Source organism: Anser cygnoides, chromosome 6 (genome assembly GCF_040182565.1).
Source record: "Anser cygnoides isolate HZ-2024a breed goose chromosome 6, Taihu_goose_T2T_genome, whole genome shotgun sequence".
NCBI classification, from domain to species: domain Eukaryota; kingdom Metazoa; phylum Chordata; class Aves; order Anseriformes; family Anatidae; genus Anser; species Anser cygnoides.
Window position 1 is genome coordinate 11,359,130 of NC_089878.1, and position 25,434 is coordinate 11,384,563.

At 40.2% G+C, this 25,434-nt stretch overlaps 1 protein-coding gene and 1 long non-coding RNA gene across 2 annotated transcripts in view; one reads left to right on the top strand and one right to left on the bottom strand.

The window, feature by feature from the left end:
- Nucleotides 1-25,434, top strand: part of IQCA1 (IQ motif containing with AAA domain 1) — a 105,190-nt gene that overhangs the window by 59,851 nt on the left and 19,905 nt on the right. Inside the window, 6 exon segments of the mRNA XM_048058326.2 lie at nt 4,185-4,260; nt 9,936-10,042; nt 10,258-10,353; nt 16,405-16,463; nt 19,115-19,197; nt 21,961-22,068. Of these exon segments, the coding sequence (XP_047914283.2) occupies nt 4,185-4,260; nt 9,936-10,042; nt 10,258-10,353; nt 16,405-16,463; nt 19,115-19,197; nt 21,961-22,068 (529 nt within the window).
- Nucleotides 1-25,434, bottom strand: part of LOC106034531 (uncharacterized) — an 81,918-nt gene that overhangs the window by 48,797 nt on the left and 7,687 nt on the right. Inside the window, exon 2 of the long non-coding RNA XR_007161209.2 lies at nt 10,557-10,731. This is a non-coding gene — a long non-coding RNA (uncharacterized lncRNA). The remainder of the gene's footprint in view (nt 1-10,556; nt 10,732-25,434) is intronic.

Sequence of the window (25,434 nt, forward strand, 5' to 3'; positions counted from 1 at the left end):
GCATTTACACTCTTAATGTGGAGTAGGGAGAAGTTAGTAACTTCACACAAGAACCAGGAAACAAGAACCTCAGTTTCCATCAGATACCCACTTCTTATCTTGCTTGGATTTCAAAACTTATTCTACATACAGTTCACTAATGGCTGGCAGTGTTTTGTACTGCAAGCCAGTATTTTGTAAGCATGTAAATAGCAGTCATGCATTTTCAGTTCGCATTCTTAGGATATGAACTCTTTTCTGCTTCATGTCACAGCAGACACCACTTAATGTGCGATATATTCCCTGAAATCTTTGTTACACTAAGGTTGTGGTTTCCCTGAAGGTGTTCTCCCAAATTATTTCAGGAGCAGCTTTACAGAGAAAAGCATCTCTGCAACAGCACAGTGACCAGACAACAGTGCAGTGACCAGAGGGCATATTCAAAACCAAGCTTTGCAACAAAAGTTGTATAGTTTTGCTGAAGCAGCAACTTTTAATTATCATTTACTTTACAGTATAAACAAACCTGAAATAATGTTTTTGTTTGTTTGTTTTTTAATAAGAGTCATTAATCTGAGTATGTGGAAGAGAAGAGGTCAATACTCTAGCACAAAGCTTACTCCTCACTGCAAATTTTACACAATTTCTGATTTTAAGCGTTAACCCTGGAACAAACCAAAAACATGCTTTTCTCAGGCAACAATCATCACTTTGGCCAAAGCTCTTGTAACAGCTAGCCAGGAAACTAAGTTACATGAACTTAGGAAGCATCAATCTGTCTAATTTGGATGAAGATAAAGTGTTAACCCACAGCTGAGGGTGTTTTCAGCTTGGAAAGATGCTGTTTGGGTCATACAAGACCCAAGAATCTGGGTTATGGGGTTTTGGGGTTTTTTCTTTATAAATGAAGATGTATAGCAGGCTGAAGGAAAAGCATGTATAAAAGCGTTTTCCAAGCTCTGAGCCTGAGGCCCATCTTGTGCAGAGTATGTGGATGACTTGAAACTCCAGATATTAGTCACACACATCTTCAGACATCAGATCACAGGGTGACAGCATTAGTAAAGGCACCAGGCTCCAAGGAGTGGGAAGCGGACTGCTGGCACCACCTCGTTGTATCTTAGCTGGCAGAGCTGAGCCCAGAAGAGCAGGAGGGCAGAAAGTGAAGCATAATCCCTGCAGACCTAAGCCTAATACTGATACCAGGTTGTCCATAGATTTCTAGGGAGTTTTATAAGTGCCAAGTTCAGCTCTGCAGGACCACTTCCTCCTGTGACCCCTTTAATCAGTATGGCCATTGCAGTGCTCTGGGGGAAAGATCAAATAAAAGTACACATAATGAAAGCCATTGCTTAGAAAAGCTTTTGCCATTACAGACATAAAAGAGCATCATTCACAGCTACAGGACCGTGTAGCATCTCAAACTGTCCAGCTCTGCTTGGAAGCATTCACAAGGGTGTCCTCTAGCATCTTTCTATATGGCTTTGTCCTTGTCATTTGTCCTTCCCAACTCGGCCAGCCCAGAACGAAGCTGTGATGCACCTAGTCATGCAAAGGCAGCAGAGAAGGCTGTTCCAGACACTTCAGTCCAAGTTAAAGTGAGGCATTAATGCTTAGACATGCTAAAAATGCCAAGCCCGATCTCCAATCTGAGCTTCTGAAACTGGATGTCAACTAACCCATCTCCTTAAAAATATGACTCACAATAAATTTGATTCCTTGTGTTTTTCATCTTCCATAAGATAAGAACCAAGACTACACCAGAAATGAATCCTTATCCTGTCGCAGCCTCTGCAAGGTTCTTTTGAAACAGGGTGAAATAACAATATAGAGCTCTGGGGCTTTATAACCTGATGTCGTTCTCATCTCTTCAGCCATCACAAGTCCTGTCAAGTAAAATTCTGAGCCATTATATCAGGTTCTCTATGGTTCATTGAGAAAGAACAAAGGGAACATTCTCTCCAAGGTTATAATACTGACAGGGAAAATAGCATCTAAGACCAGTTGAAAAGTGTATGGAAAAGTTCTAACAGCAGGACTCTTATTAAAATAAGTGTAGGTGATAAGTCATAGCAGTGCAGTCAAAGAAAACCCTTGCTCATAACTTCACTTCTTTAAGAAAACAAAAGTTTGATCCCAGAAGGAAATTTAAATATTTCTGAAGCCTGATAGCAATCTTTAAAAAGACGTATTTGATATCAAAGTAACTTCATTTTCTTCTCTGTAAGGTGTTGATCTGATTTCCCATTGGGCACTTAAGGAAAAAAAAAAAATATCAGCACCATCTGATTCCTCTTTCCAAGAGCAGAACACATTAGACCGGTTTGGGCTGCTTCAACCAGTAACATTCTGCAACTGGTCTTGCTCACAGAACTTGAGCATGGCTGTGCAATTCACAGATTTCATCCAGAAATATAAAACACTGAGGTGCATTTTATCCTCGTTGAAATCCATTAGTAAAATCTCCATAACAAAAGTGCAGAACAGTCAATTCACAATGTTCCTTGCTGTTGAATGAGAATGTAAAGTCATAAAGCCATCTAGCATGGGCTAGAATTCAGAAAGCTTCAAAAACGTTAAAACTATTATCTTCATATTTGTGCCTAAGTTGAAGTGTATATTGTTGGTTCAGGGTACTTTAGTACACAGCACAGAATAAGCATGGAATCAATCCACTGAACACAGAAAAATACATCAACTGACTTCAAAGGAAAAGAAGTTTTATACATTACGTTGACCCTTGTTCTCTTAATACGTGCAAGAGGGAATACAGAACAGCATTCTGCAACTGTCCTTTGGACACACAACGGTTTTGATTAAAGTCAATGACACTGACGTAAATATTGCTATGTCAGTTTACAGAAATCATTGAAGCTAGTAATTAAAATGATCTATTGGTTTATTTTTAACAATAAATGTTAACATGCATCCTATGCTATTGAGTGGCTAAAAATGAATAACAATCCCATTTTTAGGCTTTTAATAGTTAGCAATTACAAGTATGCTCTTAGAAGAGCATATTTTAAGCGTTTTCTAAAAATGTCAAAGTGCCAAGGATGAATCTCAAAGTGCCACACCCTGCCAAAACTGAATACGTGCACAAGCGAGAATTTAGATTCCAAGAGTCAAATCCTCAAGCACTTGGCTATAGTTAACCCAAATGATTCTTAATGTTTAATTTAGGAACTCCTGAATCTTTTTCAAGTATACCTATAGACCATGGCATAGAAGTGGTAAGTGTATTTAGGTTCTGCATGTCCTCCTGGGCCTAAACTTTAATTGCTATAATAATTTAATTAAAAACATTTAATAATTCATGTGACCTGTCTGCAGCTGTATCTGATAAGCAGGTACGTAACGGCATCTAGTTAAGGAGGCACTTGTAGGGATTTTGTTTTGGTTCCAGTTATTTCAGGAACTGCGTCTTATAACTTTCTGATAACCAGCACCTTACAGACTAGTCATTGATTAGCAAAGCCAGATACAACTTCTGTAGTCTTGGGTAAATCCACACTATCCCCTCCTCAGATTTCTAACTTCCCATGTAACTGTTACCTTACTAACATTTTGAGGACTTATGACTCACACAATGTGAAGAATGTTTTATATCTTTCTGATGAGATTTTCCATTAGAAATACTGGTTCAAAGAAATTAAACTATTTCATGAAGATGTCAATGTCATTTAGTTCAGATAGAAAAACATCAATATGTTTTGATGAAGTGGAAACAAAATATTTTGTTTTGCAAAATACACCAAGTTCATTATTTTTCTAATAACAGATTAAAATGAGTTTTCAACAGCTTGGAATTACCCACAGGTTGGGAATTCCTTTGGTGCACGGAGGGTGCAACCCAAGAATAACTGAAAAAATAGCAAGGTAATTTAATTTACATGTTTTGCAAGTATGCTACCTATATTACAGATTCCAACCAGCCTAAATATAATTCTTGTGACCTCAATAGGTCAGTCGATGAACTGACACTCTACCCTCCTCTTTTTTTTTTTTTTTTTTTTTGAAGAGGATAAACTTTCTTTATAGCCTGCTAGGAAAACTGTAGTTGATGAAAAATTTCATCACAGTGTGATAAAATGGTGTCTTATTCCTCAAATTGCAACAATTAGTGTGAAAAAGTCATAATTTTCATTTTTAAGTTCCTACATATTAATATGCTGATTTTTTGTTTTTACCCCCCTCGAGTCTAGGAAGAGGATGAGGGCTGGAAAATGGCTCCCAGTAATTTCCTTTCAATAATGGAGGAAGGAAGCAGTCAATACAAAGGTCAGTAGAAAAAGATAACAATTACAGCTGGAATGTTCTTCTAATTCAGTTTAATCTGAAAGTCATTCCTGTAAGGTCAAACTGCACAGCTGCCCAAACTGTGTAACTTTATAGAAATGAGGACATTAGATAAATGGTGTTTAGGAAGTCTCAGTACCTCAAGTACCCAGGAGTCTCAAAATCATAGTGCTAATCACAAAGGATGGTACATTCCCGTCTGAGTGACAGTGGCCAAAGTAGAACCAGAAGTACATACAGATTTTCTAAGAGTGATAAAAATTACATCTGAACAGCAAATGATTTAATAGCACCATACTATTGATGAGGCTTCAGCATCAGTGTTTTCATGCTCTTTTAACACCTGTCTGCCTCTCGTTCATGGAAGGTGTCTATAGATACCATCTACACAGCCTACAGCTAGTCAAATTATTTTTGATGTTTTAATCTTTTCAAGCAGAGGCATGAGAAATGCTGCTAAAGTATGAAAATACCTCAAAGTGTTTGCAACTTCCCAAATATGATCGAATATATAACATATAGCTAGGAGTTGTATAATTGAAGCCCTATCATAATTAAAAATATTTTCTTCTCCTCACTCTACAGTGTTTATGGCTTGCTAAGAGTTCTTTATATGAAAAATACTCATTTCCCTCCCTCTGACAAATCACTAGCAGAGTGTTCTGCCCGATTTGAGTTGGCTGGAGAGAAAGCAAGCAACTTTAAATATGCACCAGCACAGTTTTGCCAGACTTCTGGCTTCTAACAATTCAGATTCTGTTCTGCATTGTAAATCAAAGGGGCATTATGCTTGAAGAAAAGTTCTTAGTGCCAAACTTTACTCTTGACTGCTACATCAGAACCCCACTGAAGTTAGCAGGAATTTTAGATAAGGATCAATTTCATCTATACTATTTTCCTTAACTAGCCCAGAATATTACTTGTGCTTTTTTATATGCTCAGGACCAGATGTCACCTTGCAACCCAAAACCAGCAATAGCAAGACCCGTGTTTCCCATCCAGCTAGTCCCAAGAGCTGCAAGAAGCAGGGTAGAGTCCCTACCTTTTGCAAAATAGCAACAAGAGGGTAGGAGGGTTTTACATTAAGTAGGTTTGGCAAATACACTTATCCAGCATCCTGCTGATGAGTAGGCAATAGGGCAGCTATGCTTTCCAGTGCTTCTTGAACCCCCTGCTGAGGCTTTGCAGCATCTAGCACTATTTAGTACAATGCTGAACTGTGAATTCACCAACTCCTTGTATTTGTGCCTATTAATAACTCTCCTCCAGGTTGTGGAAGACCTCACACATGAGCTTTAAATAGTGCTTTTCCAGCACAGTGGACGTGAGTGTTAGGAATAAAAACACCGGGGGGTTGATAATTTAGTTTGATAGGTAGGGATACTCCCAAATTTCACAGCTATCTTAAGTAACAAGTCAGGGGTCTTATGAGAAGACAGGGACATGTTTGTCACCCAGACTGTAACTGAATACCATTTCATATACTGTCATCCCTACCAAGATACATCCTTGCAGAGCTCAAAGCATGTAACACATTTTGGGGTTACTCATGCTGGCCAACTTTTGGCATGAAGAGGAGTGCTAAACTGGGAGGTGCTGTTTTCCTATACATCTCACAAAGCCTCCCAGGGACAACTCAACAGCTCATTATCTGTCTATAGAATCTACATTCCAATTCAGGCACCTACATTGGATATGTAAAGCCAGTTGGTGTGAATACCTCTGTCATCCCATGACATACTGACAGCACTTGCTAATACAATGCAATAATGCACTCAGGTAGGTCAGACACAGGCATCATCCTTTTGTGTTAGGACACACAGTGCTCGTCTCCAGCCTATCCCACCAGAGTTGACACCTGTACCTCTAACGGCATACCCTCTAAAGCATACAAGGAACCATTTTCTGCAGAGCACAACCAGAACTCCTCAGAGTGGAAAGAGCTCCTCATGCAAGCTTTAAAGAATAGCTGCAGTTGTCTTATGTACAGTAAGAACCTATAGCTGTCCAGTTAAGCCTCTTTTTTTTTTTCTAATGATCTAAGTCTATCCAACACCAGAGTTATTTTTAGTAAGGAGCTGTTAATTCCTCTACTCAGCAGTCTCCTTCCACATTCAGCAGCACTTCATGCTTTTATTGTGCCTAACCGCACAGTTATCACCACTTTATCACAATACTACCTGGTTGTTGTTCAAAAAATTGAATTTAGTCATGGATGAGGTTGTTTTTCAAGGCATCCAGAAGTCTAGAACATCTGATAGGAACAGCGTAAGCAATTTCTTACATTTTTAATTTTAACCTGATTTCATTTCAGTAGCAGAGTTGTTTACAAAAAGGTTTGAGTTTGATCTTTCTACATTGGAAACATTTTTCTATTCTTATGTGATAGTAATTGAGCTATTCTTACAATTTGCGCAGAAGTTCAAACTTATTACTGCATAAATCTTGAAAGCATCGTTGAAGTAAGGGAGCTTGATTAAGATTTATATTAGGTGCCTACAATGGAATTAAAGGCCCTTATGAATGTGGCTGCAGTCTACTAAGTGAGAGCTGTTCAAACAGTGAACGTTTTCATTTTGTCACCTCTCCCCCAACTCTTACAATTAGAAAGTCTTCCCATCCCCTGAAACTGGTTGATTTGTTCTTGGGTTACTTAAACATTGTAAAAGATGTAGATCAGTTTTCACAAAGATGTAAGCATTTCACTTACAGACTTTTCCATACCAATCCCACCCCCACCCCACATTAGAACTACTTAAATAAACCTCACTGGAATTCACGAACACTTTTGCTCTCCCAAAACTGTATTTGGCAGTTTTACTAGTTGCTAAACTACATTTGCCAAGCCCTATCTAAAACACTTATTTTATATACTGTTGTTGGAAACAGCCGATTTCTCTGCAGGCTTACTTATACACTACTTATACACTGGAATAGCAAGAGTATGTGGAATAAATGTAAGTAGCCTGAATCACTACCTCAGTCTTCCTGGGTTTTGGTTTTGCGGTACACAGTGCTGTAAGGCAACAAAGTGCTATTTCCCCCATTTTACAGGTAGCCAGTTGATATTTAACTTGGTTAGTGTTGCAGGGGATATTTCAGTTGGAACTAGAGTTCAACTTCAGTACTGCATGACCCAAATTTTAAGGTGGGATGATATTGTGTATTTTGCCTTGTATCAAAAGATTCAAACCCTTTTGTCAGGAGGTTGAAAGTAGTCATGTTAAGAAGAAAAGCTTCGTACTTCAGATAAAAAGGACTTCAATTATCAGTCACAAGCTGCTTTGAAATTCAGAGATATTGGAATTACCTGCTAGTCTGCAGAGGAAAGCTAATGCTGCTGAAGTGATGTTAACAATCACATTAGTGCACTGGCTGCCTTTTGAGTCCTGAGCTCCAGAGTTATGCATATAAAATAATCCAAAGATAAGCATGCTCTATTTTAGAAGAGGCAATATAAACTGCAGTGCTCACACAAAAATAGCTCCCATAGCTGCACGACCCATCTGTAACAAAATACCAGGCTCTTTTGACTGGCCAGTGAAAACAACATCCTTAGCCTTCTGACCTGGCTTTAAAAATAACTTTGAAATGTTTTGTTGATCTATGAAGGAACAACATAGCACCTAACACCTATGAGTTATTTATCTCTTTTCTAAAATTAGAGACCTCTAACCTAGTGTCTAATATAGCACTCAGAACTCAGTGCCAGGTAATATCAAAGGCAATTGCCTAAGCTGTGTGAGGACTGTTACTGCTTTGCCTGCAGTGGATATTAACTGCTAATCGATTTACAAAATGATAATAAACAATTATGAAAAAACAAAAATTTATGATCCCTCCATGAAAGATAAATACCTAAAACCTAGTACTCCTCTATGAAAACACAGCACTTGCAACCTGTTGACCCAGTCAAGAAAGTGTTTAAAAATTCACATTACAGAGGAGTTGTACACCCTTTCCCCAAGGCTGGAATTCCAAACTGATAACCCTGGAGGAGGTACCATGCAACTAGGGCAAATCAGCTTTCTTTCTTGAAATATTATGTGACATATGTCATGCCATCTGATGACCCATGAGTAATTGAAAGAAATTAATGTCTATACCTTGGAGTTTTTCTTCATTCCCCAAAATCCACTGTCCTTCTCCATCTCTACCATTTTTTGTTATGAAATTAAGACTACTCACCTGCAAAAACTATTCCCCTTGAGTAAAGTCACAAATACTCTGCACATAATTGGACTCTGAAAATTCGTAGAGGATGGAAATAGCAGACAGTATTATATTAACTGAACTAAAACCTGAACGATCTCCTATGGGTACTGTGAAAACATTTCTGAATTTATAGTGCCTTAGAAATGGCAGTAGGTACAGGAAAGAGTTCCCTGTGCAAAACAGATTCATAAAGGAGCCTATGTCTTAAAGTAGAGAGTTGTCATTTTAAATCATCTGGAAATTGAATTAACACATACTGCTGGAGATTAGCTGTCATTTATAGAGATACTGTCAGAGCTTGAAATGCAAGGAAATTAAAGATATGAATTGTCCTCCTTTAAATTAGCTCAAAAAATGTAGAAAAAGGGGAGGCGTTTCCATTAAAAAGGTACTTTCTGCTAATAGCAGAGGATTCAGATATGCACAGAGCTTGCCAGACATCATTTAGTTCTTTAGAAAGAGCAAATGACAGTTGCATCAACAAAAATAAAGAACTGCACCTCAGCATCATTAGCTACTTTATTCTAAATAGGATTTTTTTGATCAGTTTGCTTGGTTCCTTGAGTTTGGTCTCCTTAATACATATGGCTTGCACAGCACTGAGAAACAAAGGAGCTCCATCAGCTGAGTCTCATCTCTTTTGCAGAAGGACTTCAGCTGCCCTTTAATTAGTGCATCAAGCTTAAAACTCCCTAGAACTGTGGCTCTATGCCACTCAGGGGTTGGATGCAGTTTATTGCTGTCAGACTTGCTGTCCCCTCTCCCTCCCCTTTCTGTTGTTCTCAGGGCAGGCTTTTATACCTACTCCAGTGCTCCTGGCCCATATTTCAGCTCCGTGGGAATTACTATAAATGCTCGCTGCAGCTGAAAGTCCTCTTTCACTGAGCACTAGATAACAGACCAGGAAAGAACAGGGAAAACTTCCTGCTTTAGATTACACCTCACTTTGGTCCCCAAGCCTGCATTATGCCAGCCAAGAGATACATAGAAAGCACACTCCTCAGGACAGGAGCTGTCTTTGCAACTCTTTAATGGTAAAGATTTAAACACGATGCTCTGGTAAGCAGAGACAAGAGACGCTAAGATCAGACACGATATGGTTAAGCTGCTACTGTACTACCTGCTCTTGAAGGTGAGCAACACTCCAGGCATTCAGCTTTACAACCAGAAAATGACAACTTCAATATCCCATTATTATCCTCCTGAAATCCAATACCAATTTACAGCCCAAGGCAAAAAGAAGTTAACCTCAAGATTTGCAGATCCTAGCACAACAGGGCTCTGAACTTGGTAAGGGTCCCTAGAGCTTGCTACTTTCATACAGCTAATAATTTAATAAGAGCAGCCTACGACTAGCTTTTTTTTTGTGCCTCCAGAAGCAGTTGGAGAAATCGATGGCTTCTATAACTTTTTTCCCCTTTCTTCTTTCTTTTGGATAACAGCCGTTTGGCAGAACAGAGACGAGGTATGGGATTTCCTCCAGGATCACGACCTGGAGCTGATCAAAGAAGAGAAACGGGAAGAAGTGGAGGAAGAGATCAGAGTGCAGGTGAGCTTACAATAGTAAGAGGACACTAATAACATGCATTGCCTGTGTATATTTCTCTACAGCTGTAGGAACTGGCCCTGGCATAGACCTTACCTCCTTCCAGACTCCCTACTATCTGTTCTCTGCTTTAATGCTTGTTTGGCTGAACAAGCATTTGTCTGTGGTGTGGTGGCAAAACAGAAGACTTAAAGATTCAACATTGTATGTCTGGACAGGTTGATGAATTGATGCAACAGAAACTAGAGTATCTCAAACTGGCTGTGGATGGAGAGAAGAGTGGCAAGCAGAAAAAAGGAAGAAAAAGCGAAAAGGTAAGAGCAGCAAGTTGTGAAAATTCAGGGTAAATCTCAATTCTCTACACAGATACAGTGGTATTCAGTGCAAACCCCCAGTTTCAGGGCCTTGTCTCTTAACTATTGTTGATTAACCTTTATAAATATTGCTTGGGACAAGTTGAACTATTCCAAAGATAAACCATTACAAGATAGATCAGACTTTCAAGAAGGATACACACCTTTTTGAAATCCTTTGGTCCAGAGAAACAATAAGGATGTTTCAGCAGTCCCACTCTTTCTTAAGGTGACTGGCTCAGATTGATAGTCTTCCAAGGAGGGCATGGACCTGGATGCCAGTAAGTTTCCCAGCTGCTGTTTTCCTTCGAAGTGAGGTCTTGGTGATTTGTTTCAAAACTGTACATCAAAAAAATGAAGTGCCTTGGTAAAACCTTTCATTTATGTATAACATGTAGATGATATCCAGCCAGGTGTACCTTAATTATGTTACTACTTACTATTGAAGGGTTTGGGAATTTGTGATTAAGCCAAGTTTATTTAAGCATATCAAATAGGTTAAAGACATACTTTATTTTAATGTGCTGCCCACATGTCACGTTCACGTCTAGTTTCACAGCATTACCATATGCAAAATTCCACAGCCCACGGTTCCCTGAATTCCTCACCCAAGCATTTAAACTATAGATCATGTCAGTACAAAATAACTCAAAGCTTACAGACCCTATGGTTCAATCAGCAGTTCCACTTAAAAGGCTCAGGGCAAATAGCCAACCCTAATCTTGTGTTGTATTCTATTTCTATAATCCTTTTAGCGTGCAAATATTTGATTTTGCAGTACTTCTACTCAAATTATCTTTAAAAATGCTCTTTCACCTGACAAAGGCGTAAGAGCAATTTAATAATGAAAGACTGGAGCAACTCTGAAAACTGATACTGATTGGATTTCTAAATCTGTTTCAAAAATAGTGAGGCTTAAGATATGCAGACAAAGTATTGCAACAATCTTCTGTAAGTTGTTCTGGGTAGACATGTTTGGCCACTTCAGATCAACTGGTTGAAATTCTGCTTCAAAACATCACATTGCAGTTTTAAAGCTTTACGTCAGTTTTTCTTCAATATAGTGTTGGAATAATTTTGGGTGGTAAGAGTTTATTTAACTGTTGTTTTCCCATGTTGTGCCAGTAGCCTGAGAGAATGAGGGAGAGGGAAAAGTAGTACTAATTAAATAATACCAGTTCCCAAAAGGTTTTCTCTGAAAAATATCAGTTCTATTTTAGGGATGGGGAGTGTAAGGAGGTATCCAGTTCAAAACGTCTTCCCTGTGCAAAACTATTTGAAAATTCCCATCAGCACTGGCAAAGGCTTTTTCTAATTAGCATTTACATAAATGTCTAAGTCCATAAACCAGCAGTCTGGCCTAAATAACAAGGATAATACAAACTGGGAAAAAAAATGGAAAAAGCTTATTAACTTGTTATTTAGCAAAAATCCTTTTTTCCAAGGCTTACGTTAGAACATCCTGGGTCCCATATATCCTTCTTCTGAGCTACACAATGTGAAATAACAATGGTTTTGGATTTTCATCACATCCATGGACACATCTGGAGTGAGATTTCTTTTACTGTGGTATCTTCCTGTGAAGAGTAGAACTAGGGTTTTTAGTTGTCAGGGAACAGTCACTACCCAGGAGCATCCAGGGCAGATGTCATCTGCCTTTGCAAAAGCACCTTTGGATAAGTAGCTTACAACTTCAAAAAAATCTGTCAAGTCCATATTAGAAAATCTGCCTGATTTACAGGAATTTGAGCTTCAGAACCTGTTCGGAAGTCCCTTTTTGGGGAAAATCCAACAAGAGCATTTTGAAATTGGACTCCAAAGGAAAAGTATCAGGAAGCTAATTGCACCCTCACAGCCAGCATTTCAGATGGCTCAGCTCATAGACAAACAAAATTTAACAGCTCCAGGCATACCCCTAGGCCACTCCTTATTTCTATGCATTATACTTCCTAGCTGAATTTTATCACTGACTCCCAAACCTTCAAATACCACTTAAAAGTGGACACTTAACCCTGTCAAGAGTTACTCTTACTGCTCCTGAAGATGAAAAGCCCCAGCTTCTGTGGAAGAATAAGCTTGGGTGGAAAGGCAAATTGCTCTGCTCATTATGAATGGGTCTCCAGACCATTAGGCTGGTCTGGAAATATCTGAACTAATTAGATTGCACCTGATCTGCAACAAACCACACCACTATCATCTGAGGTACAGACTCTACCCATGCTGGAAGCATCTCACCCTGCCAACTATTAATTGTCATTATGGTCCAGTATTGATTGGGTAAGGAGCACAACTGTCCTCCTCATTCAGCCAGAGATACTCTGTGCTGGTGGCTGAGTAGAAAGCTCTCCAGATGGCTCCTGATCTGAAGACAATCAAAGGAGAGGGAATAAATATGTAACAGAAACAAAGGAAAGTGGTTCAGCTCAGCTGCCAGTTGCCTTTTTCTTCATGATACACAGTGCCAGCTTGTCTGCCAAACTGTGGATCAGCAGGCTGGGGTTGTAAGCACCTGTGTAAAGGCAGGTTGAGGAAAAATTTGAAGGGAAACATGGCACTGATATCTAGGAAGGCTTAAGTCCCCAGCCAGCCTAGAGGAGTGTGTTAGAAAGCACCATGGCTAGTATTTTCAGAAGCAATGGAGTTTAAGTTGGTGGCATTCTTGCACCAGCATGAACTTTTCGAGTTGAAATCTTGTTCTTTGCAGTCCACCCCTTTCTGCTGACAGCTCAAGCTTCTGATTTGAGTGACTCAACACAACCAAGCAGCTCTACAAATGTTTATTCTATAGATGGATGCCATGTACCTAACCACAATACCCAGAAGGTTTAGCAGCTGAAAGCATTTCTCCTGATAACCTGTGGCCAAATATACCATTGCAGACCTGCTGTCTTTACATTGGCTTTGCACCCAATATAGGAAATTACAGATCAGCTTTACAGATCAGCTTTCTGCAGTTTCTGACCTGGAAATTACATTGAGTGCTTATCAGAATGCTTTTTATCTAGCCTATTGTGTTGCTTTTCCTGCTCTGGTCCCCTAAAGATTTGTCTCTGATCCAACTGTAGGTAAAGCAACCCATTGTAAGTAAATACACCCACACATACACTAAAAGCATGGCCAGAACTCTGGACAAAGAGTAGGACATGGGAACCTAAGTAAGTTGCTGAAACAGGCATTGCTAGCATCTCCACTCAGGTTTGGATATCCATTTTTGATGCAGCCAGGCATAAGCAAAGCAACCCAGAAGAGATGAACTACAGCGACACATATGGAAGGAGTTTTAACATTCATCTAAAGACTTGATAAGAGCAAAGCCACAGTGAATAAGGCCAGAACACAGGCTGGGTCAGAGTTGAAGAAAGGCTGGTTTTGTCGACAGTGGTTCATGACCCCTGTTGGATTTTCTCTAGTGAGAAAGAGAATAACAACCAGAGCCCTCAGGTAGCTGTGGGGGCTGCAAACTCTGTGGATATTGTGGTTAAATCCAACAGGGATCACAAGCCAGAGCCATCTTTTAGCCAGGTCCTGACAGTGAATTGGAACGTCTTGGTCTAAGGACTTTTCAGTACAAGTACCAGGAGCTGCTCAAATATTAATAGCCTTGGCATGGCAAGAAAAAACCTAACCAAGAGCAGATGCTCACACAGTGCAGAGTGGATGTGGGATGAACACTTCCCACCACCAGCTCTGAGGGAACAATATCTTTGCCTCCTGCTTCCCCCAGTATGGCTGCATTTGCTTAGCCTACCCTCCAAGCATCACATGTGATCCAAGGAAGACACTCAAACACTTGGTAGACTTGGACACTCACTTCCCTTAAACGAAGGGAGTATTTTCTTTTCATTATTTTTCCTCACGTATTTTCACATAGCAACCTCTGAGCTACTCAAGACATTTTGATGAGCCCACCCAGTAAGACAAGATACTACACTGAGCACAGAAGACAGTCTTCTGTCAGCTGCCAACTAATAACTAATGCAGTTCACTACACAGTGATGTATCAAAGCAGAAAATAACTGTAAATGGATGGCTAACCAGGAATTAGACTGACATCTCAGAGATAGAAACAAGGAGATTTCCATTATAAACGATGAGCATGTTCACATTCATTAAACATTATCATTTTCCAAATAAAAGCAGTTCCCAGTAAGACATTTTGGAGGAAAGCCATTGTCTACAATTCATATTTCCCCTTATCGCATCTCAGTGTTTGCCAAATTTCCTGTAAATGCTGATGTAATTAGGAAAACACATTTTTCCCCTGCATAGTACATTTTTATTTTGCTTGAGTTACTTTATTGGTAAAGCTGCCTTGAGGACAATACCAGTTGGCCAATAAATTCAGCATATGTTTAGTGTCTTTACATAGGTAGAAATTAGCTTTTCTTCCCAGTCAGACCCCATGATATACAATTCCTGTCTTGTTGGAAGAAAGGTTAAAGAGACAAAGCTGGAGGAACACTGCAGATAGACCACTGACAGTCTCAGCATTTCCTCAGTTGTTAAAACAGCATGGTATATGTTTTGTTCTTCATCTTTTTCTTTAGAAGAAAACATTTGCACATTTTGAGGAATATTTGCTACCAAGATTATTTACGTAAAGAAACCCAAGGTGTCATTCTGCAGAAATGGAGTTGTTTGCATTATTCTAATCCAAAACTTTAAAATATGTTTTTTCCCCAGTTAGCTTATCCATATAGCTCTGCATTTAGTTTGCATTTTCATCTAGATTATTGCATTGTCGATAGTTACAGGTGATTGAACCATAGGTTATTTAGTCTGCAACTGTCCTTGAAAATTTATAAGTGGTACATTTTTTAATGTTGCTGACCTATTCTACGAAAAAACGGTATTTTTTGTATGAGTGGCTAGAAGTGTTCTTTCTACAGAATAACCTCTAGAGCTCTGCAGAAGTATTCATTAAGAAAAAAAAGAAATGACTATTCCCAGGAAAGTTGAACATAAACTTTTGGAAAGAATAAGCTGTCTTGATCAACTAAGCATTTAAGCACATGCCTAAATTTAAGCCGTTGAAGAAGTCCCACAGTGCCGAAGTATTACTGTGTAAGGAGCTCTCCTGAAGTCATACCAAAGTGCTTTGCAGAACTGAAGTGTGGACACCGGTGTTGGGCACTAACATATGGTGCATGGATTAATGATGCTTTCTCCTCTGCTAATTATCCCTAACCATAGTTACGTCTTGTGAGCTGTAATTAATTGAGGGGCCTGATGTGACTGATTCACATCTTAACTTTGTTTTCCGTGGTGGTTTTGTTTTTCCCCAACATATAAGGAAACCCAAGACAAAATCTCCCCATAGTAGAAGTATGGTGAAAGTATCAAGAGAAGAGCAGGTCATGTTTTTCTGGCCTTTTCAAGCTCCTTCCCCAAGGCATTAAGAAAGTGAAGACAGAATATCTAATGGTTAGGAAGCTGACTAGAGAGTCAGGAGGGTTGATTTCAGGTCTGGGTCCAGCTGTAAGCAGCCTGCATGACCTATGTATGCTTCTGCATACATATTTAAACACAACATAAAGCTTGAACAGACTCTGGAGCAGCAATTGGGACCCCACACCCCTTATCCCATACCTCTCAGGTAAGGGCCATACTTGCTCAGCTACAAAGTTGGGCTCCAGAAAAAGCAAGAGAGGAGTTCTCTTGGGGTGAGTGTGCAGAATCCAGTTCAAGAGCACCTACTGCAAGGTGTATATGGGGTTCACAGGTTGGACACAGATCCTCAGCCCTGTCAAAGCCAGAGTTGCTTCACCTCTCCCATGCCTTGGTGACAGGCTTACAAATTAGAACATCTCCTGTGCTTTTATAAATAGGGGCATGACTTCCTCAACTAAAGGCATTCAAGGATATGATTTTTCCTTTGGGTTCCTCAGTGATGAGGGCCACATTCCAACAACAAATGTTGTAATGTTGTTCTGGTCCTCACGTTGCTTCAGTAGGTTCAGATATATAACTGTACTAAGGCCACTAACTCCTGCCTGTTTTTGTGGTCTTCAGAAAAAAAAGACAGCAGGGAAGAAAATATCTGAGCTGGAAGAAGATCTGACTCCTGACAGGTAAAGATAAGACCTCTTTACCTGAGATTCAATGATAGATTGTGTCTTCTTTGCACTGCCTACCCCTTCAGATTTTAGCTGCAGCAATGCTGAGATGGTCCTCCTGCAATAACCAGCATCAGGAACCCCACAATAAATAAAATCTGTTTAATAACATCTATAAACTTCCATGGAGGAGCCTAGATGATAAATATCTATCACAACCTTGAAGTACAGACACTAAAACTTTTGCATTCCCTAGGAACACCACCACATAGGGTCACAAATAACAGGGTGACAAAACACTGCTTTAATGGTGCACAGCACAGACCCTGTTCTGCAAAAATACACCACTAGAGCCAGTCTCCATTAACTTCAGTGAGGTTAATTCCAGTTTGTAAAGCTAAGCATATGTAACATTCAGGCAGAATATGGGCCCTATTTGCCTTTTTGATCCCAGTGGTGGCAGGTACAGAGGCACCTGACAGTTTTGTTTACCAGCAGATTTTTCCATCTCAGCTGAAAACTGGTAAGGGAGGCTGCAGACAGGCCCCTGTACTCTATAAGTCACCCATCATGTCTGAGGTAAACCACGTATCATATAAATCAGTTACTTACCAATAAGTTCCGGCAGACCTGACAACCTCTTGCATACCCTTACTCTTTTAAACAACCTTATTTTACTTGGAGGATTTGAGAGGTTTTGTTCTTTTGACAGTACATTTTCAGTGATCTTGTGATGCATTCGTTGATAACCCAGCCATTTTTCACCTGTGCACATAATACACCTACAGAGATACCATTTTCTGGGACCTGCTGACTGTAGCAGTGCAGGCCAGGAGCATCCTGAGCTCCCAAGGGAGCAGGGCTGGAGAACAGCATGAAGACAAACAGCCACTGCAGGAAGCAGCAGATGGGATTCACCCCTAAATCCATTTGTACAATGCACAGCAAGACCTGGACTAGATCATTCGGGTGCTAGCACTATACAGTCAATCTCTTTACCTGCTTTACAATGAAAAATCTCTCCAAGCAAATATTTAAAATATACGTGTCATGGATTGTAACAGAGCACGACCTATCATACAAGAAAAGTGCCAAAGCCTAACAAGTATGTGTATAGTCTGTGTTTTTAAAATTATTCTTGCACATACCTGCTTCTTGTGTGTCAGCTTAACACAACATACAGCCATTTAAGAATGCATGCTCTTTAGTCGTTGGCTTTTAATCAGTTTCTGTGGCATTTGGGGTCCATATTCTGCTCTTCCCTGCTGAGCAGGAAAGGAGGAAGTATTCCAGAAATAGCCAAGAGAAGTTCAGGTTCATCTCAGTTTTGGCACAGTGGAGAGGCACGGGGGCTTTAGTCGGAGACTGATCGCATCACACATACTTGGAGGAGACTCAGGGCACGCATCATTAAGTTTACACAGTAAAAATAATGACAGGAAAAGTAGTCATGCTCCCAACAGAACTGCCAGGTTAGTCCCATTCTACCTTCTGCTTGTTTTTATGATGCACACTCAACATAAAGATCTCAGAATGAGAGCAAGAGTCAGAGTGGCAAAGTCAATGTTGAAGGTGTGTTAAGTTTCATATTTGCTTATTACTATTCCTGTATTAATTGTACCACTAACACTGCATAAACACAAAACTTCCCAGCTCAAGTGGAAAAAGACTGCAGACCTCAGACTATATATATGGTTTTATTAGCCAGCTGAGAGCTTCTGTTAAATATTTTTATTGTAGCGATACCAAAGTGTCCCAATTAAGGTAGGTGGCAGAAAAAAATGCTCAGATATTGAAGGGAGAAGATGTGAAAAGTGCACAAATGGTAAAACATCTAGAAAGGCTCAGACCAGTGCCGTTTACATTAACATTATAACAAGAGCTACACACAAGCTTATTCATTTTATGGCATCCTTGAAACAGTATCAGTCTGTGTAACCTAGTGCCAAAGAATGTCACTGAAATCAATATTTGGATCTCCAAAAGAGACTGAGGAGAACATCCACACCAACAGAAAAACAGATACAAATGTAAGTGTAATCCTCAGTAGCTGAGGAGCTATTGCCAACCACTAATAGAAACAGGAAAACACCTTTCCCCTGAACAAGCTATGCCACGGTTTCCACTATGTTTTTCTCCCAGTCTTCCTCTGGCTATCACACAACCACAGCAGCTGATGGACCACTGGTTGCTCCAGTCAAATCATTCACAGTATGTTCTTGATGAAGCGAGGCTATTGCAAACAGAATAAATTCCCAGAAGAATTAATGAATTACTACTAATTGGAGAGCTAAGTGAATAGGTATAGTAGTGTTAGGATTGCTATTATTGTATAATTTAAAAATAATTTCCCAGTAATTGATATTAATGAATGAGTCTATTACACAAGTCATAACTGATCTTGCATCACCTGGAAATGGGTAATGGAATTGGTGTGAGACAGAGCCATGCAGTGCGTGAGGTAGTAAAAGAATTCTTGTCATAACACAGGAAACTGTACTTATTGATTTCATATCAATGAAGCTAATCACCTCAACCTCTGAGCTACAAAATTCATTTATAAAGCTGAAGAAGCATAAATAACTCTGAGGCTAGCTCACTTACTGAAGGACTGAGCTTTCATTTACAATTCCCTGGGATTTCTGAGTGATGTTTCTTGTCCATAGGACCATCGATTCTCTGTACAGGGAACTAGTGGAAGAAGGAGTACTAATAAAACCCAAGAAAGTGTATCTCTCCGATTACATTGGTAAAGTACACCTTTTACAGCTAACATGGTGTTTAATCTAACCAAATCTCAAGCCATTCAAGGTTCACTAACCCCTATTTCCAGTCAAGAATGAGTTCAAGAGTAATTACACTTTTAGGACTTTCCAACATGAATATCTAAAGGCACGTATGCAAATCAAGTCTGTTTCTTAGGGGTGCTTTGTACCTTTCACTTCTGCTTCTGAAGCCAGGGCCTGTTTGCAGGGCTGGTACTTGGCCCCAAGCACTAGCACCTGGAGGCCTTGAATGTTTCTGGATGTCACAAGCAACTCGGCAGTGTAATAAGACATCCTTTAAGGAGCACTGGTCAGGCACCAAGACACCACAAGTGTAATAGGCTGGGGGTCATAATTCATCTTGAGTATTTCCCAGAGAGCAGCAAAAATCATGTCCTTACTATCTGCTCAATCAGCAGAGAAAATTCACCCCTTACCTCCACCTCCCTGAACACCCCTCAACCTTGAGCAGTGCTTTGAGGCATGTCTGGGCCTTGATTTGAATGAAATGCCTCTCTGCCTCATTCTGCATTTTAAAACCCTCTCGCCCCACTTGCGTCTGCCTGCAGCTGCAGGTAACATCAGCCCATGTTCTCCACAGAGCTATAAAACCCACTTGCAGGCTTCACAGGGAGTCTGCCACAATCTCCAAAAGCATTTGGTGGTATGTAGTAAGATCACAGCAACCTCAGTTGTGTCAAAGATCATTATTGTTTGAATTTGCAGACATCCAGAAGCTACAAAGCCACTGGCTGTTAGTACAGCATGTATGTGAGCCAGAAAAGCTGCAGTCTTGCATATCACTTCTAAGTTCCATATTTATATAAACTCTTAGAAGCAACAATTGCTGCCTTTAGGGTCTTCACCCATTCTGTTGAAGGCTGAATTAATAGGTATTCTATTTTATGCTCATTAAAAAGCATGAAGCACAGTAATGGAAGCTTTTCATTATTCCTTCATTCACCCAACCAGTACTATCCGTCCTTCTCAAGGTCACTTCTGGCCAGACATGCCCTGCTGCAGATGTTTTGAAAGCACGTCCTAGCCAGTGGATAATGATTTACAGCTGGTAACATCAAACCTGGAAGCAGGCTGAGATGTCCTTGGGCCATCTTCCCTTGACCCTGAGGTTTGAAGCCTTGGCTCCTCTGCAGCAACACATAGAGCAACACAAGGGCTGCTCCAAGTTTCATTGGCAACACTCACCTCCCAGCAGCAGATGATCTTGGGCGTAAAAGTGATGTCCACATCGCTGCCTACCCCCATGACAGGTCCCCTGCATGTCACAGCACAGGCATTAGCACACCAGGCAGCAAGAAGCAGCACAGGCTGCCAACCTAGCTGCTCCCCACACCAAAATCAGGCATGCTTAAGCTGCCAGAAGATACAGAAGGTATTTAAAGCTGGCCTGGGTTTTGGACCTAGCTTTTTTAAATATCAAAAGCCTCCCTTTAAAATTACAAAGGGACAGTCAAAGCCTCTAGATAAATAGGTCCTCAACTGTTCTGCTCTTACAGGACTGAAGCATAAGGAAGGTCACTCCCTCCCAGTTCCTGAGAAAAGGACAAAGAGTGGAATTGTGCTACACAGCAAGTAAAAAGCACCAAAATGTCCCTCTCTATGACAAACTGACATCACTGAACTAATTTTCTTGGTGACCTTATCTAAATTAGTCAGAGAATATCCACTGTGATTTATGTTCAGTTGCAATTAAACCCTTTGATGCCTTCTAATTAAATCTGTGAAGATTAATTCCTATCCAGTTCTTTTGATTTCTCCTTAAATAAAAGATAAAACCTGAAATGAATTTTATTCTTCAAAGGGGAGGGTGCAGTTGCACCAAGGCTCCTCTACCTTTTGCCCCAAATCACAGCTCCCCTTTTGCACTTGCCACTGCTGATTTACCTCTTGTTGCAGAGAGCTCTAGTGCTTTCCCTTTTCGTCTCCTATAAAATGCAGTATACTATTATTTTTCACCAATATTCACCATAGTGACATGTAATCTATGCTAAAAATAACCACCATGTTGTCACAACAAGTTTTGTTGCTTGTGGCCCGTCCTTTTGGCTCTTTGGCTTCTAACATCTTCTGTATGGATTTTGACAGGTCCAGCAATGTGATTATGGCTCTGTGACAAGAGCTGAGGCAAGATTAGATCACTTAAGTTCATATCAGTGATTTTCCATTTCCTTGGTATTTTTTTTTTTTTTGAACAGAAAAGGTGAACAGCAAAGCGAGATCCCCACCAAATTAGGTGAAACACTTAAATGTCTCACATAGTGAGAAGCTGAGATGTGACGCAGCCCGGGGAAAAGCTTGTTAAAATATCTTTTCCCCCTTTTTGAAATCCTTTTGATAGAGTGTGGTTCACTGGGATTCCAGCCCTGCAAAATCCCAAATCTAGAAATCCTTTGCCAGCAGTGTGATTTATGGTGCTACTAATGATTCTTTTCCACAAAGTTTCTTTAAAAGGTTATTTGAGACTGACTGAATGCCTTCCACAATCTGGTTAGCAGGGAAAGTCGAGTGTGTTTAATGTCATTTTCCTTTTTTCAGTTCACCTTTCAGATTTCTTGGGGCCACATTCCACAACGATATTGCCCTGTTCGAGTCCCTGTCCCTTGACAGGGCAGGATTTGCTGAGAGCATGCTGTATTGGTATTCCGTAGTAGTTTTTCATTACTTGAGTTATGCATTTTATAACAATGCAGTGTCACATTTATTAAGCCCATGCTTCCTCCCTACAGGCGAGTACAGCTATCTGGGGACTACACTTCGTCAGGTAGATATAGAGCCGGTGCCCTCTCTTGCAGATGTCAGGCAGCTAATAGCGCTGTATGGGATATTGCCATTAGGTAAGAGCACAGCAAAAATTACTGGAGGGCAGAATACAGTGGTTTTGCTTCCTGTCACTAACATGCATTTTTACTGGCTTTGACAGGGCTTGATTAATTGTAATCTAAAGCATTTTGCAGTATAATTGTTTTTCAATTAAGCGTTCCAAGTGAAGACCGTATCATTTTAATAGTGCATAAAGGAGCTTGCACATGCTATTGTCAGGTATTGCATTTCCATACCATCTCTGCTTGCATGTTAACAGTTTGTGAATGGCAGCACATAAAAGGAAATCACTTGGGAAAGATAATAGCTAAAACAAGCTCCAGTGATCAAAATTAATCAAGTTAAGGGAAGGGCTAAGGTTGCAATTTACCTTTTACAAGCTGGCTAATGTTACTCAGCACTAAACAATGCAATCACTTAAGGAATTAGTCTGAATACATTTTGGACATCAGAAAGAACACTTAAATGCCCTTGCAGTTTTAATGCCAGACTTAAGCAATATCTAACAAAGCTATGCTGGGTTGTTTGCTTTTAATGTAAAACCTACCCCATATTTTACTTGGGAATGGCATTAAGCCAAGCTCTACTGATTGCAAGAAGTGGCTGTCTCAAGGGCCTCTACTCATACTTCACTTGCATCATTTTCCATTTGCGATTTGATTTTGAGGGAGATTTTAACTAGGCATATCCTCCCCCAGGCTGTGTCACTTTCTGCTCATCCCCTCTACAGGGCAAAACAGCTAACATTCCTTGCCTCCCCTTCTGGGGAATGCATCAATTGACAGAGCCTTCTCCCCCTGACACACACTTTCCAAAAAGAAGTGCTCAGGCTGTTCAGGACGCACTCTGGGGCTCTCCTCGGGTATTCCCACCTGAAGAGCCAGGTTAACAAACATGATGCTAGCAGCACCCTGCTATCAACATCAGTGAGATTCTTCCCATCGCAAATCTTCTTTTGGTTTTGGGTAAGCCCTCAGGGGTTGGCCATAAGCTTGAACACAGTCAGCTGCAAGATTCAGCAGTTATCCCCTTCTGCACTGATTCAGTGTAGTACTTCACCTATCAGATAACTCCAAGGTTATGTTTAACACCATCTAATCTAGTGAAATCAAGCCCTAAGACACTCCCAAGGCAGGAGGAAAGAGTCTTTAAGTGTTCCACTATTTATTAAATTGTCAAAAAAATCTAAAGAGAAGAAACCCCAAACTAGTTAGAGCATATTTGCAATAGCAATTTGAAAAATGCCTTGAGAAAAAAAATAGTGCCTGAGCCAAAAAAAAGTCACAGGAATGGTTTCACCTTTAGTGCAATATATTATGATGACATTTTACTTAGTCTCAAAACTAGTTAATTATATGATTGTATATGTGTAGAAGTAAGTTTCCTCAATTTTCACCTGATGGTAAGGAAAGCCACAGCTTTAATGGCACAGAGAAAGTTATGAGCAGCTGAAAGTAGAAATAATTGTAGAAGAGGGTCGTCACACACTGGAATAGGCTCCCCAGGGAAGTAGTCACTGCACCAAGCCGGTTGGAGCTTAAGAAGCATTTGGACTGTGCACTTAGTCACATGGTCTAAACTTTTGGGCAGACCTGTGTGGTGCCAGGAGTTGGACTTGAAGATCTTTATGGGTCCTTTCCAACTCGGGATATTCTATGATTCTATGACAAGATACTTCATCTTTAACCACAGAGGAGTCTGCTGCACCCCTCATAATAAATCTATGTATAATAGTCATAGATTGGTACAAAAAATAAAAACGCTGGGTGGCTGACAACTTCACTACATCCTGCACAGTGCTGAAATAATGGCATTCATCTCAGCTCTCAGTTCATTGCCATTTATTTGGAACATTAAACCATTAGGACACAGATATGCAGCCTGATTTGATTTATTGTTAAATACTGCTCTTACCTAGCTGCCCCCTTATTCCCATCCCCTTCTTTAATTTTAAAGTTCTTAAAATTGAGCGTTCCTCCTTACCTTCACATACTTGGGGGACTTTTCCAGGCTAATCTCCTTCAGAAGCATACCAACACCTTTGGAGTTGGTTTCCCCCACTAATCCCATACTTTGGGAGGCATCAGAAGCCTTCAGAAGTGGATGCACACACACGATTTCAAAACTGACTTTATAACAATCACCACTACCAACAGGATTTTTTTTTATTTTTTAATTTTTAACATCAAGACAGCAATTTTGCTGTGGTGTGGGTATAGATGAAGCATTTCATATTTCTTGCTTGCTTCCACCTCTGGAGTTTCATCAGGGCTTTACTATAACATTGCTGTAAAGTACCTAAATGATGCAATGACAGAGCTGCAGAGAAGACAAGGTATCACCATCAACCACTTAAATCCCTCTCTATGGCTGTTTTCACAACACAGGCATTTCCACTAAGCTTTCCCAGGTGATGGAGCAGATTTTTACAGCCCAGAATGAATTTACCTGGAGCAGCTATTGAAATAGATTTCAAAATGCTGAGCAGTCAGTGCTGGCAGAGCAGGTAAAGGGGAGCAGTCCTGGCATTTGCTCACCCAAATAAAATTAAGGGAACAGGAAAAGATCCTCTGTCTCCCAGCAGGTATGTTTTACCTGCTCTGCCGCATGCAGCTGCCATACTCCAGCTGGGGAATAGCATTTGCTCCTCTGCAGATGAGCTGACACCACACAGCAGCAGTGCTTAGAAAGGATATCAGCAGTGAAGGATTTTGGAGTAGAGCTAGCCTAAGTGACAAATGGTCAGTCTTCTGTACTCACTGAACAGTAACAACATTTAAGAGGAAAAATTGTCCAAAAATGGAGGCGCAGACAGAAGGCAGAGGAGAGAAAGTAAAATACATGGTAACATCTGGTTTCAAAATCACTGACAAACGCAGCTGTAATAGATAGTCCCATTAGTTTGTTTTCTCTAAAACTGGAGGAGCTGGAAAGTGTCGTTTCAGACAGCAGGAAGGAATTCTGCTAGTCCTATGTGCAGCAGGAATCTACGCCCAAGGCCAATTGCAGAAAGTGAAGACTTGCTCTGACAACAAATGCCAAACGTAAAGCCACAGGTATATCTAATTATATGTCTGACAGCTGATGGAGTTAGGTAACAACTGTGGTGTAACTGAAAGCAAGTGGCCTTGTGCAGAGCACCAGGCTTGTCTGTACACATCCACATACAGTGTCATTTCAGTGCTCTTATCTCAGAAATCTGCCAGGGAAGTAGTGTTCTTTTAACCCATGTAGATTTAGAGCTAATATTTGCCTATCCAAAGGTACAAGTAAGGATGGCTGGGTTTTGCTGCAAACGGGGATGTTAGCTGAAGAGGCCACAGCTCTAGTTATATAGAATTTAACACCAGAGCACTTGTGCTACATTAATGAAACAATGA